Source organism: Abramis brama (genome assembly GCF_963993115.1).
Source record: "Abramis brama genome assembly, chromosome: 9".
NCBI classification, from domain to species: domain Eukaryota; kingdom Metazoa; phylum Chordata; class Actinopteri; order Cypriniformes; family Leuciscidae; genus Abramis; species Abramis brama.
Window position 1 is genome coordinate 35,502,811 of NC_139971.1, and position 19,085 is coordinate 35,521,895.

Consider the following 19,085-nt stretch of genomic DNA (forward strand, 5'->3'; position numbering starts at 1 on the left):
GTACATGAAATGAATTGGTCTCAAGACTTGTTTTGTAAAGGATGAAGTTCTTGTTACTTGACAAATCGTGTTAAAAAAACGCGGCACGTGCGAGACGCCAAAGTCAAAGACGTCTTTGCGTTTTTACTTAGATAAATAGAAAAAAATCAGCAAAAGGGAATGCAATAACGCGTTGTGTGTGTGTGTGTGAAAGTAAATATTCGCCTTCATCTCAGCAGTTCTCTGCTCAGATTAATGGGAATGTGTATAAAGTCAAGCCTCGAGGTTGAAGAACATAACGCGAAACATATCCATAAAATACTTGTCTACCTTTAAGCAAAAATGTAGTTAGCCTATGTTTTGTTTATCAACAAATATAGTCGCAAAACGTCGAAAGTCTCTTTTAAACACTCTGAGAACAAATGCAAAACACATTAAAAGCCCAGAGAACTGAAATTAAACACACCAGACAAGATTCAAGACCCAAGTTCAAGGTTCCCTACCACCAGCACCGAAAGGGTTAAGTGATGTGACATTTTTTTTAAAGATTCAGCTAATAAAAGCCTTGAGGTATTTATCTTCACACCCAGTGAGTGTTGCACTACTGAACACAGCAGAATCTCTCAGGGGACTGTCACACGAACAAAGAGAGAGAGACAGAAAAACTTAAAGAAGAACAGATAGAAGTCTGCAGACAGAAGGTGAGTTGGTTCATATCGCTTTAAAACAAAGTTTAGTAACGCTTTGGCAGTTGGGTTACCACAGTAGAAGTGCTGTAACCTGTGGCCTCTTTTCTTTCAAGCATCTCCTGCAGGTCTGAACCTGTTGAGGGGTGATGCCTCATTCCATTACTGCATCTCTGTAGTCTTAAATATTTCTTTATAAAATGGAAGGATTAAATATTGGAGAGTTTTTCCAGGTGTGGTGGTATTTTTTTGAACATTGAGGCATTTCCTTGAACATTGAGGCATTTCCTTATTCAGAACTGCATGCTGTTTGTGTTCTTGTAGATAAGCTAAGATGACAGCTAACAACGTTCTAATGTTTATCAGGAGTTGTTTCCCCCTAAAACATCAGAAAATGTTGCATATGCTGTAAAGCAAGTGCCCAGGAAATTTAATAAACATACTAGGAAATAACATCAACTTTTGTGTTTTGCTTTTGGATTTGACTTTGCAGAAGTAGTGTCCATCAGATTAGAGTTAGCTGGTCTACTTATGAATTTCCTTTTCCTGTTTTTGAAAACCAGAAGACTAGCAGTTAGCTTTCATCTGCTTGCTGAGAGGTAAACAGTCCATGTTGCTGTAGAATTCTTATCAAATGAATCAGGGTGTTTTTACTGTGGAATTTTTACTTCCTGCAATGCATTTTAAGAACCCAAGGAGTTTACTTTTGTCTCTCAGGTGGAACTTTGACTAGAGATCGTGTTGCATCTGTTACACTGTACAAAATGAGCAGGAAAGGAACCCCGTTGTCTAAGCAACAATCAACACCCAGCTTTATGAGGGGTAAGTTTGGCACAGTATGATAATACTATATCTCAGTGCTTCATGTTGGCTTGCACAATATGCTTTTTTTGTACATTTTGTCTTTGTAAAAGGCTAGTTTGTTTAATGTGCAGGTCCACTGCACAAACTCCTGAAAGCTAGCATGCAGACATATTGTTGGGTATTGTCAAAGTAGATTAAACTTAAAAGTATAGCAAAACATTCTTTGCAAGCATGTCATGAAGTGCTCTAACAAAAGAGCACTGAACTCGTTCTATAAATAACCTCTTTGCAATGAAGCGCTTGACTTTACTCATGCCAGGCTCGATGACTTGTGCAATCATAAAACGCAAAGTCATTGCAAAATATTTCTGTTTTCATTTAAAACCAAAGAAAACCTTATTATAAATGCAATTATTTAAATTACACTAATGGCATTCAATACATTTGACTCCATTATTTGCTATAAGTCTGTGAGAATGATGGCACTGTAATTTAATGGTTTACACTTTTTCTATAAAATTAGAGTCAATTTTAACCAAATACTACAAAACAAGAAGAATACTGCAAATATATGGCACAAAGTGAGCTGAACTTGTGTGTCAAAATGAAAGTATGGCTTTTCCGTCTCTGAGATGTAAAGTAAGGGGAGGGGGCAGAGGGTTGGCAGGTATTGAACCAGTGCTACACTGCAGGGCGGAGTTCGGCTTCTCTTATCTTGTTTTCCTACAAACGAGTAAAGGTCGAGGAGACACGGGTTTAGTAGACACAAATACACAGAACTATCCTGTCTGTCACCCCTTATACTTTCTCTGAGACACCGTGGTAGCCTTGACCTTCTCAAAGCGCAGGTAAATAAATGCATTTGTGAGCTGAGCTGTTGTGTTTTGAGAACGCTTTGCTCCTTTACTTTAAGCCTAGGGTTCTTCCATGCTCTTTTCAAGGTCCAGCAAAATTAGGTGAGTCTAACTTCAGAAAAGGGGATGTATGAAAACGGATTAGGACATTATTGGATGCTGTTTGGAACAGAGTATTCCTCTGGGGTCTTGTATGTGTCAGCATGTGCTTTCCAGAAGCTTGATAATAATACTGCACGTACAGTATACTGGAGGCGTATGAGTTATGTTGACTTAAAAAGGAGTAACCTGATTCTAGTTATCTGTGCAGGGGTAGGGCTTAGTGTGAGCTGGTTTAAGTCAGGTTGAGCTGTTATATATGAAGTTGCTAAGGTTGTGGATGGGAATGTAAACAACCTGTTTTCAATAGTGGATACATTGTATAAGCCATAGCGTATACAGCCTGTCTTTAAAGGTTAATTAATGTTACTGGAACATGAGTGAGCTAATGCCAAGACAATGTTATTCCCTTGTAAAAACAAACAGCGGGCTGGAAAATGATCCTGCCAGCATTTAGAATGGTCTCAGGTTCAGCTCGCAGCTTGTTGTGACGTCCAGCCAGGGCTCTCTGCTGATATGATGCTGTCAGACCCTTTAAATAGGGAGAAGTGGGATACTCAAGACTGGAAAACACTGAAGCTTCTTCATAGGCAAAATAAGACCTAGAACGAAGACCACAGTTATAAAGCAACAGGAAAACAGAGAATCCAAACACAGAGATCCAGTAAAACCATGGCAAAAATAGCTAAAGAAGGTAAGAGAAAGTGTATATTCCAACAATAGGAATAGGAATATACAATAGGATCGGTCAAGCTGAATAATAGGGGTCAGTGACAGTCAAAAGATTGGATATTGACAAGCTTTTCTTCAGTTGAAAGTTGACAAGATATAAGATATACTGTGTGCTTAGAGTAAACAATTCCTTTGACAATTCCTTATTTATACATATATTCACATATGTATAATAGAGTAAAAATCAATTAGATATACATGTATAATTCTATACATGAATTTTATACGTAATATATTTACACTATGCCTTAAGAAAAAAAAATAAAATATTATAATGTATTTGTTTTTTACTGTATATATAATGCATATCTTACAGAAAAATATATATGATTGATTTTTACTTGGATATATAACAAAGGGGTTTACTTCAATGCGTAAGACACAGCTGTTCTAGAAGTGCGTCTGGTATCTAGGTTTTCTAGATGGGCAGGGCTGAGAGGAGTCTGGAATCATCCATCTGACAGGCTTGTCAAGCGTCTATATCGAAGGGCTGCGGATTGTTGACAGTGCAGTGGAATATCCAGTTGCATGTCAACACAGGTGGAAGTCAACAATCTTGGACATGACTTTATAAACCTGCCTGCCATTAAAAACTGTTTATAGAGATGGGCCTGACCTACATTCCCATGCTATATGAGCACTGAACCTTGTATACGCTGATGTCATATCCAATGTGATATGGGAAATAGAAAGGTGGCCAAGGCATGGTAACTGATATGAAACTATAATCTACTGTACAGGATGCAAATGTAGTATTGATAAACCAGGGAGTCCGTGCGTGAATGGAGGAAGGGTGGTGAGGTTAGGCATAATAGAGACAAAAACCAGTGGTCAAGGCCTGAAAAATAATTTGAGAGATGCTTTTTGAGAAAAATTCAAATGAGAAATTCAATTAATTATTACACTTATCCAACATTATTTTTTGACATTTTCAAATGTCAAAAGCATGCTGCATGACAGGGGTTTTCAAACTTTTTGATGCCAAAGACCCCAAAATATGATGATCCCCTTCCTAAAATATAATGGCAGCGATATAATTGATTCAATAAAATAAACATTTATACTGTGTGACGAAAATGTTAAGCGTTGTTGTTTCCGGTATTAAATCATTGTCTGTAAATATTTACTTTGTATTAAATTAACAGCATATTTTTTCTACTCACTATTAGGATGATGTACATATATAAACCTAAAATTAACCAGATTTTTTTTTTTTTTCTCACTGTTTACAACTAGGGCTGTCAATTGAATAAAATTGTGATTCATGTCATGATTTTTGACCATATTTTCAAAGGCAACTTTGAAAACCCTAAAAAGATACATTTAATAAAGTGTCCGATTTTCTGTAGACCCAGACACCAGTTTGAAAACAAGACACTTTGCCTTTTCTTAAAGTGTTGCATGTCAAACTAAACCACAAAGTTACACTTTCCAAATGTGCTGCATATACTTCTGCTTCAGTGCATGCATAACATTAATGAATTATTATATACAAGTTCCCCTTCACTTGTGGTTTGTTCTTCATGATTGTGCCTAAACTAATAATGATTTCCTACCAAGTAAATAAAGAAATGCTTGCTGTGCACCATGAGTAGTTTGCTGCCAGAGGACACAACAACAACTCATCTGACACTTTGGGAATCCAGTCTCTAATAGGACAGGAACTTAGTTAACCTCATAGATACCTGACTAAGACCAAGGCGCAAGATGCAGAGTGAAACCTGAACTGTGTGGACCGATACTTGAGGACATGTTTACAATCATGATGAGTGCAGTTGTAAAACTGCCATGACTTACACATACACATGACACTTCAATAATGGTTTTAAAGTACATTATGGAAAAATCCAGTAAATAATTTCTTAGCCAAAATCTGACAAATAATAGGCCTTCTAATAGTGCCATGTCATTCATTTCAAAGCATGACTCTCTTGTCAAGTTTTGGCAACATGTTTGGGTACTGCCCAAAGTTTTTAGAATACTTCATACAAATGAACACCATGTACATAAGGTGTTCCTACACCTGATGAAGAACATTGAATAATTATAGAAAGAAAAATCATTCTTTCTGATGGCACCACTCCTTGCAGAAATGCCGCGTCAGTTCACGAAGATCTCTCTCCAAGAGGTGGATGAGAAAGTGCGACTCATGGCTGAGAAAGTGTATGCTTCAGCTCTGAAGGAGGAAGAGTCTAAGAACACCTTGTCCATGTTCACCGTCCCTGAGGACTGTCCCATTGGCTTACATCAGGCCAAGGAGTGGGAGCTGCGCAAAGAGATGGAGGAGCAGATGTCAGAGAAATCTGTCAAGAGGTCAGTGAACTCAAATGTGCCACAGGTTGCAGAACTAATCAGCAGTTTGCATTAATGTGATATTCAATATGTATTTATTAATCTTTTAATGCCCCATTTTAGGAAACAAAGTTTCAAGCTGATACGATCCCAATCAATTTCCTTGCATATCCCCGCCGCTCAAGATTGGGCTATGTCTGTGATTTCACCCCTGCTGACCCCTTCCACAGACGCAGGCCCTATGCTAGACAATATCCCAGAATTCCAGAGGGTCACCATCAGTGGAGACTACTGCGCAGGGGTAGGAGACAAATTAGTGTGTATATATATATATATATATATATATATATATATATATATATATATATATATATATATATATATATATATATATGGTTGTCGAACATTCTCAGATGTGCAATTACTTTCATGGAAACGCATGGCTAAAGTAGTTCCAGGCAGGTCTTGGTATTACAGTTCCATATCACTTCGCCAAATAATTTCAGTTATTTCAAAGTTCCTTACAACCCACAACAGCAAGAGAACCAAAACCCACAATGACACTGACCAAGCAAATAAATATAGTAAATAATAGAATAAAAACGACAAATTATTTCCATGTTTTTTTCCACAAAATTACGTTTATGTACTCAAACACGAGGTGAGTTACCGGGTGTGCATTATTTTTCTTGTAATTTAATGGCCCGTCGTCAATTATTCCATATATATATATTATATATGAAGGTATTTAATAATATAATATATAATATAATATACAAGGAAAAGTTCAAGAAAGTTAATAAACAGGGCTGGGTATTTAATTTGAGCGAAACAAATGAATTCATAGTACAAGTACGAGCAAGTCACACCTGTGCGACACAAATTAAGTTTGCATGACCAGTACAGGTGTGGTTTCATAATCAAACACTCAGAATGCAGTGGTAGATTAGTAGATTAAATTGTGAAAAAATGCAAGCAAGAAAGTGTCCATTATACAGTGATTCATATTTGATGAACAGAGTATTTTTGTACGTGTACTTTTAGAAGTACACTAGCACACTTATATATACACACATATACGCATAATACACAAATTATGCCTCCAAAGCTAACAAGATATGGACTACATACAAGAGACTGTTGTTGTTGAACATAAGAGACTTACCAACTTTTGAACTGTAGTGTATATGCTGTTCTCCTAAAAGCTGACAAAATTAATTCATCTATGATCACTTCTGACAGATAACAGTTGAAGACTATGCGCAGGCAGCGAAAACTCTGCTGACAGCACTCTTCATCAGAGAAAAATATTCCCGGCTGGCATATCACCACTTCCCCAGGACCACAGCCAGCTTTCTAAGGAGTGCCAGTAATGAGAAATGGAGTGAGGAGGATGAAGTGCTGCCAGGTATGTCATGGTTGGCAACAGTTCATGCACCAATAATGTTCAAATAACTTATCAAGTAACCAATAACCAGAGGCGGACAGAGTACACAGCTACATTACTTGAGTAAAAGTACAGATACCCCTTGCTAAATTTTACTCAAGTACAAGTAAAAGTACTACAGTCAGATGTCTACTTAAGTAAAAGTACTAAAGTACTTGTTTTTAAAAGTACTTGAGTATCAAGAGTACAAGAGTACATTTTCTAAATATTGCATTACTACTGCCACAGTGCTTACATTGGTAAACACAGCAAACACTTGAAGCGAAAACTATCATTAACTTGTTCAGAAAATTGAAATAGTCTGGCGAGGTGGGGCCACGGCTTGGCACATTCCCAGGATGCGATATTTTTTTTCCCAGGATGGTAGGGGAAGACTCATGAATATTCATTAGGGAAGTCATCCCTGATTGGTCTTCTTCATCCATTGTTTCGTCCATGGTTTCGTCTCTTATCTAAATCTGACCATGGAGTTGACTTTGGCGGAAAGTTGAAGGTGATTGCCAGAGGTGGGAGTAAGTCACACATGTGCAAGTCACAAGCAAGTCTCAAGTCTTAAACCTTCAAGTCTCAAGCAAGTCCAAGTCAATTTTGTGAAAAGCAAGTCAAGTCAAGTCACTGCTTTATGTCAAGCAAGTCAAGTCAAGTCAAGTCGTAGCTTGGGTCACAAGTCACTGGCAAGTCATACAAACGTTTGATGATTTCACTGAATTTATATATTAAAATAAGTTAAAAACTACAGAAGTTGTGGACTATGGTTTTATTTGCAGCATTTTTTTAAATATGCATTTCCACATACAGCTGAGTGGTTACTACAATAAAAATCTAAAAAATACAAATAAATAAAATTTCAAACTACATAGCCTAAAATGTAAATGTAACTGAAATTAGGCCAACATTAAAGCATGAAAAAATAAATATGCCTCAAACATTGCAGAAGACCATTAAAAGGTATTAAACAATTCACGATTCAAGTATAATGGTTCCTATGCCACCAAATGGCATTCTTCAAACTGGCATCCCCTTTATACAAGTTGCTATTTTAATTATGAAGTTAAAACCGCCAATAGGTGGCGCCAAATCACCGTCTTAATGTACGAGTCATAGAAGCATTCATTCAACTGATTTGTTCAAAACGGCAGATTCGTTCTGAAACTAAGCAACTAGGTCACTGAATCACAAATACGCATAACTCTTTCTGTGGCTTGTTTGGAACTATTGTCATTGGAGAAATAGAGCAAAAACAGAGAATATTTGGAATATTATGTCTAAAATGTCACATCACAATATTCACTCTTTGTTTACTGAACTGTTTTATAAAATCATTATCACATTTGCAATCGCGCCAATATTCTGGAAATATTTTTTAATATCATATGTTATAATTATAAAAATAACTCATACTAGGGCAATCCACCAGATTTTGAATTTTGGGTGCATATTAATTCTGCTGCCATTTTGCCCCCAACCCCCTGATAACATCTAACCCTGCTTTAAGAGAAACATAAAACACGACAAAACATTAACAGTTTTCTATGTTGTTTTTTTGTCATTGGAAAGAACGACATATTTGGCTTTAAAGCATGATTGGAAAGAAATGTGGCAAATGTTATACAAAACATATGCCATCATTAATTATCATTTGAATATTGACATTTGAAAACATAATTGTGTATAAAGAGGCATGCTGTTTTGACCAATATTCTCTCTAGATTTAACGATAGTCAAATTAACTATAACAAACAGGTTAAACAAGCCATATAGCTTACTTTTAGACGTGGTGAATGAAGTTTGACTGTTCGAGGTTGTGATGGTCGTCCGATATCCTTTGCCTGTTATTATGCGTAGCCTACAGCAAATCTTCTTGTATGAATATGGTCAATTTTAGTGTTTATATCCAAAAAGAAACGATGCTGGGAGATGTTTTTGTATTTAGCGCGCTCACCGCGATGTTTTTTTCTGGGCTTGTGCAGCGCTTTATATACTGTCTATGGTGCAGCGTCACGCAATCGCGCAGAATCTGATGACTGACGTCAATGGTTCCGTTGCTTTCATTTTGTTCATCAATTGATGTTGCGATGATTTATATAAAAATGTATATCAAGTCATTCTCGAGTCATACAGTTCAAGTCAAGTCAAGTCTCGAGTCATTGGATCTCAAGTCAAAGTCAAGTCGAGTCATTTTCTTTATTTAGTCAAGCAAGTCTCAAGTCCTTAAATTTGCGACTCGAGTCTGACTCGAGTCAAGTCATGTGACTCGAGTCCCCCATCTCTTGCTGATAGGCTGTCCCAATCAGTGGCGCATGCACAATCCAATCACATTTGAACTGATGTTTTTTTTTATTTATTTTTTTGTTTTTAGAAGTAGTAACAGGTACTCACAGTTATGGATAGAAATGTAGTGGAGTAAAGAGTACAATATTTGCCTCTCAAATGTACTTGAGTAAAGTCATGAGTACTCCCCAAAAATGATACTCGAGTAAAGTACAGATCCCTCAAAATTGTACTTAAGTACTGTACTCAAGTAAATGTACTCAGTTACTGTCCGGCTCTGCCAATAACTGTTCAAAGACCTATGACAACAGCTTTGAGACATAAGTGAGAAATTACTGTCCTAAAACCATAGTACTATTCTGTCTCAAAGACTGTTGGGTGTTCATTAGGTTTGGGAAAGTGATACTAAAAACAACTAGTCCTGTTTCTATTTATATCAGAACATAAGTATAGTATGACATTAGTATTCATCAGAACTACCGTTATGCTTTCTTTCCATGGCAACAGAAATCTTCCCCCCTCCAAGTGAGGGTGAGGATCCCTACAGTATGGAAGACCTCCCACAGGATCTGAACTACTCCCTGAGGATGAAAGATGGAATCATATATGTCTACGATAATGAGGATGCTTTAAAACAGGATCAGCCACGGAGCTTGCCATATCCTGACTTGGAAACTTTTGCTATTGACTTGAGCCACGTCCTTGCCATGATTGCAGACGGACCAACGTGAGTTTGGTTATATTATATTTATAACATTGCATGCATCTTTTGCTAAATAATAATAATGAAATTCAGCGGAAAAAAAAGAAGAAATACATTTAGGGGAAATATCCTCTTTTATAGAAAGACCTATTGCCACAGAAGGCTTAACTTCCTGATGTCCAAGTTCCAACTACATGAAATGCTGAACGAGATGGCTGAGTTAAAGGAACTGAAAGGCGTTCCTCACAGAGACTTCTACAATGTCAGAAAGGTATTTCAAAAAAAGTTGCATAAACACTAATATAAACACTAATATTTACACTATTTACTGCATAAAGACCCTTTTCACTTCTAAATGTACATATTTGTGAATATTCAGGTTGATACGCACATTCACGCAGCTGCCTGCATGAACCAGAAGCATCTTCTGAAGTTCATCCAGGACACCTATAAGACAGAAGCAGAGCGAGTGGTGGAGGAGAAGAACGGAAAGAAGCTCACCCTCAAACAGGTGTTTGACAATCTGAAAATGGACCCTTACGATCTCACAGTGGACTCATTAGATGTACATGCGGTACGTATTTCAGAAAACCTCAGGACTTCCAAATGATGCTTTTATGCTACATTTTCTTGCCGAATGGATCTTGCCGCAATAAGAAATTGCTCTATTGTTTGTTACAGGGCAGACAAACCTTTCATCGTTTTGATAAATTCAATTCCAAATACAACCCAGTGGGTGCTAGTGAGCTCCGAGAGATCTACCTCAAAAGTGATAACTACATCAATGGAGAATATTTTGCACGTCTTATCAAGGTAAAAGTGATCAACTCATATGCTGATACAAGATAAAATTAACTATAACTGTCAGAGCACACAGGCTATTTTCTTAAGTGGGTAACAATCAATTGCATTGTTCCTCTTGTGCAGGAAGTTGCTCATAACCTGGAGGAGAGTAAATATCAGCATGCAGAACCCCGTCTCTCAATTTATGGCCGAGCCCCTGAAGAGTGGGACAGCCTGTCCAAATGGTTTATCAAGCAAAAGTTGTACTCCCCTAACATGAAATGGATCATACAGGTGCCCAGGATTTAGTAAGTCCTATTCTATTGTCAATTAACATATGAATTTAAAGACATTTAACAGTCAATGAAACTCCAATAATCTAACACAACAAAATGGGCAAGACATTTTTTTTATATATAGATACAAATGTGTATATTTAATAAATGTCTTATTTATTTTCAATATATTTAAGAAATTAATTAAATATATTGAGAAAATATATGTATTTTTTCAGTCAAACAGCACTTATTCCACTGGTCTACAATTTTTTAAATAATATTTATTATGTATTTGATGTGCTGAATTCAAATATAACAAGTAAAACAACCGATTGGCTACTGTTTCCAAGATACTGAAGTTTTTACATTTTACATCTATGTATATTGTGTAGAATAAATTTAAATTACCAGTCACTTGTCCTATTTATGTAACACTCAGCAAAAAATTATTATAAAACAAAAGACAAAAAAACTCTGCACTTCTTTGGCTTGTCTGTTGTATTCATTAAATGGAGCATCTCTTGTCACTGTCCAGCAATATTCTACAAGCATTGATGGGCTCCATTTGCAGTTATCTGCACTGCAATGACTAAACAGAACTGTGTCCCTTTGCAAAATCAAACACTGGCGAGTATGACACTGTATGACAGGGATGCAAACTTCCAGGAGGGCCACAGCCCTAGGCTGCGTTCCAGTCCACTTTTAGACAGGCACTTGTGAACTTCCCTAAGCACTTCCCCTTGGGGGAATCCCTGCCGCCATTTTGAAGTGCGTTCCACTTCGTGAAGTGAATGAGGGAGGTTTATATGGGCAGACCCTCGTTCCCTCGATTTTGACAGAGGGAGCGAGTCTACTTCAAATGTACACTTCAGGCACCTATATGTCCCACAATGCAGTACGATTGTGACGTCACCACATATCTCGTCTAATCACCACCACAACAGACAACTCTATGATATATTAATTAGAATTTTTTTAATTTAAAACAACCCAAACACACCTATAAACATTTGGATGCTGCATTAAACAAATTCTTAAAGGAATTTTTTTTTAAATAATAAATTAACTCCATAGCTGATTCCAAGTGATCAAGGGCTTAGGGCGTTCCAATTCAGCCCATTGCAGTTTCCGCCAGTAGTGGGCACTCATGCAACGTAAGCAATGATGTACATCCGAGTGAACGAGACGGAGAGAAGTTAGCGAGTGAAGGGTATGACAATTTTGGACTGGAACACAGCACTAGTTTAGCTTCAGCCCTAATTAAACACACCTGATCCAGCTTATCATGTTCTTCAGGCTTTGAAAACTACAGGATTGTGTGTTGGAGCAGGATTGGAACCATGGCTGTGGCCTTCCAGGAATTCAGTTTTGCACCCCTGCTGAATGACTTTTAGAGCTGATTTAGGGCAATTTGTTCAATTTGCATCCATGTCTTTCAAGAAATATGATGCAATACCAGCTTCAGATTGTATAATTTATTGTTTTGCCTAAAAACCAAGTACTGTCCAAACCCAGTCATAAATGTATTCATAGATCCAGTCAAAGATGTGTTTTAGTCATTTCAGGTTTAAACTGAGATCTCTTCCCTTTATTATTCATTCATCCTCTGCCATTCCCACAGCAGTGTTCGTATATACTGACCTAATAGCATATCTTTAAAAAACTAGAGCCAATCAACAATTTTAAGCATCATTTTCTTTCTCAGTGACCCAGAATTAGTAAAGTTTGACTACATTTATTTCGGAAGCATTTTGGCTGTACTGTTATTGTCATTATGTTTAATTGTTAATGTTCAAATTTGTGTATGAAAGTTATATAATATATGTACTTTTTGGAATTCTGCTTTCTAAATTCAAATTACAATTCTGCATCCTTTTTTCTCTGTCAGTTAAAATTCATGATTTGAAAAGGCATTCTCAATTCAATTCTGAATGGCACAACTCTGCAACATATATGACGTTTCTACTCAAACTATATTTTTACTCATACTTGCTCATAATTCATATCCAGTATTTCTAAAATCAAGTATTCTTGATTTGTGTACTTTGTTTTTAGTGACATTTTCAGATCAAAGAGGATTGTTCTTAACTTCGCCAAGATGCTGGAGAACATCTTCCTCCCACTGTTCCAGGCCACAATTAACCCTCAGAAGCACAAAGAAACACATGTTTTTCTGAAACACGTAAGTGCTTCATCAGAGTTTTGTTAAGCTGGCAAGACCAGACAGATTCATGCCACAATAGAACATTGTAACACCAACAGTGCAATTAACGGCTTAAACACAAAACAGTCATTTTACTAGGAATCAAGATTTAAATGCCAAATCCCTTATGAACAATTAAATGGTTCTCAGATGAATATGAGTTCATGTAAAATTGTCATGCACTATAAATCACAGAAAACATAGTTGTGGTTAAACTACGCACAAGTCAGTAATGTAGTCATTGTGTATTCATTTTTTTTCCCCACCAAATGTGACCAAAGTCAAAGGAACGCCACCTTTCCTATATATCTGAACAGCCTGATCAGTCCTTATGTAAATATTAAGCTACAACCTCAGGAAAATTAGGGCAAAAAGTGGCTGTAAAAAGATGTCAAAAAAGCTTTCTATGTTTTTTCTGCAGGTGACCGGGTTTGACAGTGTGGATGATGAGTCCAAACATAGTGATCACTTATTCACCTATAAGAGTCCAAAACCGGAAGAGTGGACCATGGAGGAAAACCCACCATACACTTACTACCTCTTCCACATGTATGCCAACATCATGGTCCTCAACAACCTACGAAAGTAAGTCACTGTAAAGATCAAGCTCTGATTTCAGCACTACAACCCATTGTATTCACTTTTAATTTAGCCTTAAGCTTTATAACTGAAGTCACAAGCCATGTTAAATAGTGAAAATGTTTTTTGCAGGGAACGTGGTCTCAATACCTTCCAGTTCCGTCCTCACTGTGGCGAGGCAGGATCCATCACCCATCTGGTGTCAGCCTTCCTCACAGCTGACAACATCTCTCACGGACTCAACCTGAAGAAGGTCAGTCTCTAAAACTAATTGTGTTCACATCAAACCACACAAGAGTCAGAGTTCAGAGTCCACTAAATAGACAAACAATTATTACACCGCTTTCAAAAGTAAGGATCATTTCAGCTTTCCCCCGTTTGGGGTAATGTTAACTGCCAATTAGAGGAAAAAAAGCATGAATTTACATGTATAATTTCTAGGGCATTGACACAAATTTTACGATTCGATTTAATATCGATTAATTGGGGACTATCAGATACAGTACATGGCAAAAAAATCTCTCAACTAATGCTGTAAATTATACAGGGACAGTGGTTATACATACTATATAATATTAAAGGTAACTGATTTGTAGGCTACTTAAATTACACACAAGGAAGGTTTTTAAAATAACGTTATAATAATATTTTTTTTACATGATGTAATTGTGTGTCTACTAGTTGTATTTAGATATAAACATTTAAATGGTGGCACCATGACAGATTTATTAATACATGCATACATTCATACATACATTAAATATTGAAGAGCAGGTTAATTTGAAATACAATGAATATGCTATATAGTGCATATATTTATCAAAATACTCCTCTAAGTTAATTTTCCTAGCTGACTGGTGAGTTTTTGGACGTTGATTGAATGGCTTTTCTGAGGTAAATGTAAGATGACGTGACATTGTTTTGGCTACAATCAATTTTATTGACGTCTTTATGTGGTTGAAACACTGATTGAGTGATTAAACGGATTTCGGTAAGTTGTACAGTATCTTTCAACATACCTTCTGAAGTTCTTTCATGTTTGTTTCATGCTATAACTAGCAATACAGATGATGACCAGTTCACGTGCGCTAAGCTTGAACCGAAGGCGGTCGCGCCACATTAAAGAGCACCAAAAATGTATTTATCATTTGAATTTCATAATACAATTGACAGAATTTGAAAACTGAGATGTTATTATGTATCAGAAGTAATAAAGCACAAAGCTAATTGCAATTTAATAGAATGGAGGCGCGCTACAAAGGTTCTTACTGACCCAATAGGACAAGTGACTGTTCTGTCAACTGACCATCATTATTATTGAGCCCTGTATGCTAAGTTTCTTAGAAAGGAATAATTTAACACACAAAAAACCTTGAAAATCATCAGTTACCAGTATTGATGTAGTCTTTTCTTATGGTTTAACATTGTTCTTGTTCATTTCTCAATACAGAGTCCTGTGCTGCAGTACCTGTTTTACTTGGCCCAGGTGCCCATTGCCATGTCTCCGCTCAGTAACAATAGCCTGTTCCTGGAGTATTCCAAGAATCCCCTCAGGGAGTTCCTGCAAAAGGGCCTGTGTGTGTCCCTCTCCACGGATGACCCATTACAGTTCCACTACACAAAGGTCTGGGAAAGCAGTGTGAATGACGCTCATAGAACACTGCCAACACTGAGTGTAATCATCTAGAGCAGTCAGGTGATGTGATTCTGTTGTTTATGTATCTTTAGGAGGCCTTGATGGAGGAGTACGCCATAGCAGCGCAACTGTGGAAACTGAGCACATGCGATGTGTGTGAGATCGCCAGAAATAGTGTGCTTCAGAGCGGTCTGTCTCATCAGGTACTTTCTCTGTCTGTCTTAACCTATAAAGAATATTCTAGGATTAGATTTCAAATAATTACAGCTCATCCTTGTTTTCTTAAAAAAAGAAAAAAAAAAGAAAAACCCAGCGAAATCTGAGGTGACATTGAGGAACATTCAATGGCAGTAAATGGGGCCAATTTGTAGAGGATTTAAAGCTGAAAGTTTAATAAAAGCACTTCCATTAAAGGTACAATCAGTGCTTGAAGTGGGCCGGAACACACCGGTACTATACACACTTCTATATTTTAATCTGTAGCATACGCTCACTTTTTCTTGAGTACCGGCACTTCTCACATGTTGCCGGTATTCTGAAAAGCAATTTCTTTTTTTTCAAATGCAAAATTTCAACCTAGGGGGCTGTTCCGTTTGTACTCATGCAGTTTTGTTTATTAACCGTGAGAGCAGCAAAAGTTGTATAATGTAATTATTCTGTTTAAACTTGTGTATTATTTGAGCTGTAAAGCTGTTTAAATATTTTTTACAGTCAGAGTTCTTGGTCTTGCATTGCCCTGGTGAGTTACACACAGGTTAATAAGGGATTTTTTTACACCAAAATCATGTTAACTCACATGTCTTTTGGCTGATTGAAACAGTATTTGTATGAATTAGCCCCATTCACTTACATTCTAAGTGCCTCACTGTAACTCAGATTGTTGCTTTTTAATGAAAAAAAAAAATTATGATACAAATACTGTTGGTTGGGCGAAACTTCTACTGAAACCGGAATATTTCCTTAAGAAAAATCTTCCTGTGCTACTTTTAAATGCATTCCAATGCTAAATTTAACATCAACCCTTGTGTATAAAAAAGCTGACATTTAGATTTCCCTTGCAGGAGAAGAAACACTTCCTGGGTGAGAATTATCTACAGGATGGACCAGAGGGTAATGACATCCGAATGACAAATGTGGCGCAAATCCGTATGGCCTATCGTTACGAGACCTTGTGCAATGAGCTCAGCTTCCTAGTGGATGCCGTCAAGTCAGAAGCGTTGGCTGCACAAGCCCCGTAAACATGGCAGGGTGATCGATAGGGTAGAACATGAGTCCATAGTGGACCAGATATCAGCATAAAACTTTATCTTGCTGTAAGTGATGCACAAAAGAGCCATGGATATATATCATTCAGGTAGCAAGATGTGGAGTCATGTGACTTAATGCCTTACATGATGTGCATCTCCGTTCCCATAGTGCCTTGTATGTGACGGATATATTTATATATCTCAAATATCAAATATACCTTTAAAAAATGGTAAAATGGTAAATGGCGTTCTTATAAACTGTTTCAGTATTTTGCATGGTTTCTGAAAATGGGAGGGGCATACATTTGTTACCTTTTCTTAACAAGGGAGTGTTCGGGTGAACAATGTATTCTTTTGTTCAAATAAATGCTTTTGTAAAAAAAAAAAAAAAAAAAAAAGGCACTGGAACTAAAATTTGCCTTGATAAACTAGTTTGTTTGCAACCTGATATTCTGGGGCGTTTTTTTTTTTTTGTGGCACAAAATAGACTTGTGTACTTGAACTTGCACATTTTGTACACCAACAATGATAGTTAAACTGTTTTAAGGATGTTGTAAAATGTATGGGTGCTTGGCCTCTAAAAAGCCACCTGAAACGTGCCTGAATGCTACATATCTTCACTAATATCTGAATACTGCACTCAAAGTAAAATAAATAAAGTGGTGTCAAAAAAAGTCTTGCTGAATCAATTCATAATGAGATTGTCTATAGTTCATATTCCAGATCATTAGAAATATTATTATTTATTTGCTCGACACTGCAGTCCAGTGGAATAACTAGGAACTGCAGCCTTCAAAAAAACTGTCTAGAAGAAAATATTCAATTTAGTTTATTATTCAAGATTTACACAAGATGACAGAACTGAGAACATCAAACATCCCAATTTACCCCAGAAGTAACTCCTTCAAAACAACACTAGGAAGCAGCTAATAATGTTATTTTCTCTCTGATAAAACTATTAACATTCATTCCAATCTCTATAAATCTGAATATTGCAGAAATTTACATTTTACACAAATTCACATACTCCTATCATACAAAAGTCCAAGATTAATAGGATTTCAAACTGAAAAAAACAACACACAATTAAAAGGTAACACACCTCCACTGAAAGTGTCAGTGATGCCCTATAAAATAAAGATTTCATTTTTCAAACATTAAGCTGCAAAAGAAAACAAGCAAATTAGTTCATTCTCAAATGTTAATCCATTTGAAAGATCCAATTATTTTTCATAATGAATGTAATGAGTCATGAACTATAATTAACATTTGGTCCTTACACAGAAATAAAGTTCATGTTAAATGGATTAATATAATTATTCTGTCAAACCTTAGATTATAAACATTTCTGAATCATGTGTGACTAAATTATAGCATATAAAACCCTAAAAATAACTATGACTATTGGGGCTGTCAATTGAATAAAATTGTGATTAGTCATGATTTTTGAGCAGATTGTCAAAAGCAAAATGAATTCTGTAAATATTGCATTAAATATTTACTTTGTCTTTCATTATCAACTTTGAAAACCCTAAAAGATACATTTAGTAAAGTGTTTGAAAACAAGACACTTTGCCCTTTCTTAAAGTGTTGCATGTAAAACTAAACCACAAAGTTACACTTTGTAAATGTGCTGCATATACTTCTGCTTCACGGTGCTGGTTGTGCATGCATTCTGATATATGAAAGAACAATGACTCAATATTTAACATGCTTTATTAGAAACATTAATGTATTATTATGTATATATACACAACACAACACAACTTGTAAAATGCAATTAAATCAAGAATCTGTGATTTGTTAATTCTCTTTAAACTTTATTTAACTGACAAAAATACAACAAAAAGATTTCCAATGTTTTCACTGACCAACTTAATTGTATTTTGTAAATATAAACAAATTTTGATTTTGCTGGCTGCAACACACTCCAAAAAAGTTGAGACAGAGACACATTTATACCAATATTTAGCAAAATCTCAACTAAAAAGAGGTTAGATCAGATGTTTTTTTTAATACATTTAGACACCTACGAGTATGGCAGACAGAAGGCATTGGGATTGAGAAAACATGGTGCAAGGTTTACCTCTTAAGAAAAGTATGCACATTTTTATATTTTGCACAAAGTGATAAACTACTAAAAACAAACAACGCACATAATCTAATAATCAAAAATCTCATCATGAACACAAAACAAAGTTAACTAACTAATAATTTCTGCGTTTTTTTGTCTTCCCTTGCCATTTCTAAATAATTTTCCAAATTATAACATTGTTTATTGTGAAATGGAAATGCTCTTAATATGCTGATTAACAATGCTAATTATATTTGCTCCATTCTTGTTTTCTGCAGTGTTTTAGTATATATTTTCTGTGCACCTTGTACTGTTGTTAAAATTACCTCGTCATCTGCAACTCTTAATGTGGCGCTTTACGTCTTTAGCGGAGGAGAGAAGCAACATCATTACAGTACAGTATCATTACCGCTCCGTT

General features: G+C 36.2%; 1 protein-coding gene across 4 annotated transcripts; it reads left to right on the forward strand.

The window, feature by feature from the left end:
* The first annotated feature begins 542 nt into the window (after window positions 1–542).
* ampd3b (adenosine monophosphate deaminase 3b) lies at window positions 543–17,267 on the forward strand. Of its 4 annotated transcripts, none has more exons than XM_084124804.1 (16): window positions 543–680; window positions 1,383–1,487; window positions 5,245–5,467; window positions 5,570–5,747; window positions 6,689–6,854; window positions 9,672–9,891; window positions 10,009–10,138; window positions 10,247–10,441; window positions 10,549–10,680; window positions 10,795–10,958; window positions 12,984–13,110; window positions 13,553–13,716; window positions 13,843–13,963; window positions 15,161–15,334; window positions 15,439–15,549; window positions 16,408–17,267. In XM_084124804.1, exons 2-16 carry the CDS (start codon window positions 1,430–1,432, stop codon window positions 16,582–16,584), a joined length of 2,340 nt encoding a protein of 779 aa, XP_083980930.1. In that variant the 5' UTR covers window positions 543–680; window positions 1,383–1,429; the 3' UTR covers window positions 16,585–17,267. The 4 variants fall into 4 exon arrangements, with proteins under 4 accessions (XP_083980930.1, XP_083980931.1, XP_083980933.1 ...); XM_084124805.1 differs by having other exon boundaries at window positions 562–1,264; XM_084124807.1 differs by lacking the exons at window positions 543–680; window positions 1,383–1,487 and adding an exon at window positions 2,196–2,317.
* The last annotated feature ends 1,818 nt before the right edge of the window (window positions 17,268–19,085 follow it).

Excerpts from the sequence above, each read along its gene's own strand:
- ampd3b (XM_084124804.1), top strand. The coding sequence starts at position 1,430 with ATGAGCAGGAAAGGAACCCCGTTGTCTAAGCAACAATCAACACCCAGC. Across the intron at positions 10,442-10,548 it reads ACTCATTAGATGTACATGCG|GGCAGACAAACCTTTCATCG; the intron begins GTACGTATTTCA and ends TGTTTGTTACAG. Across the intron at positions 13,111-13,552 it reads CACATGTTTTTCTGAAACAC|GTGACCGGGTTTGACAGTGT; the intron begins GTAAGTGCTTCA and ends TTTTTTCTGCAG.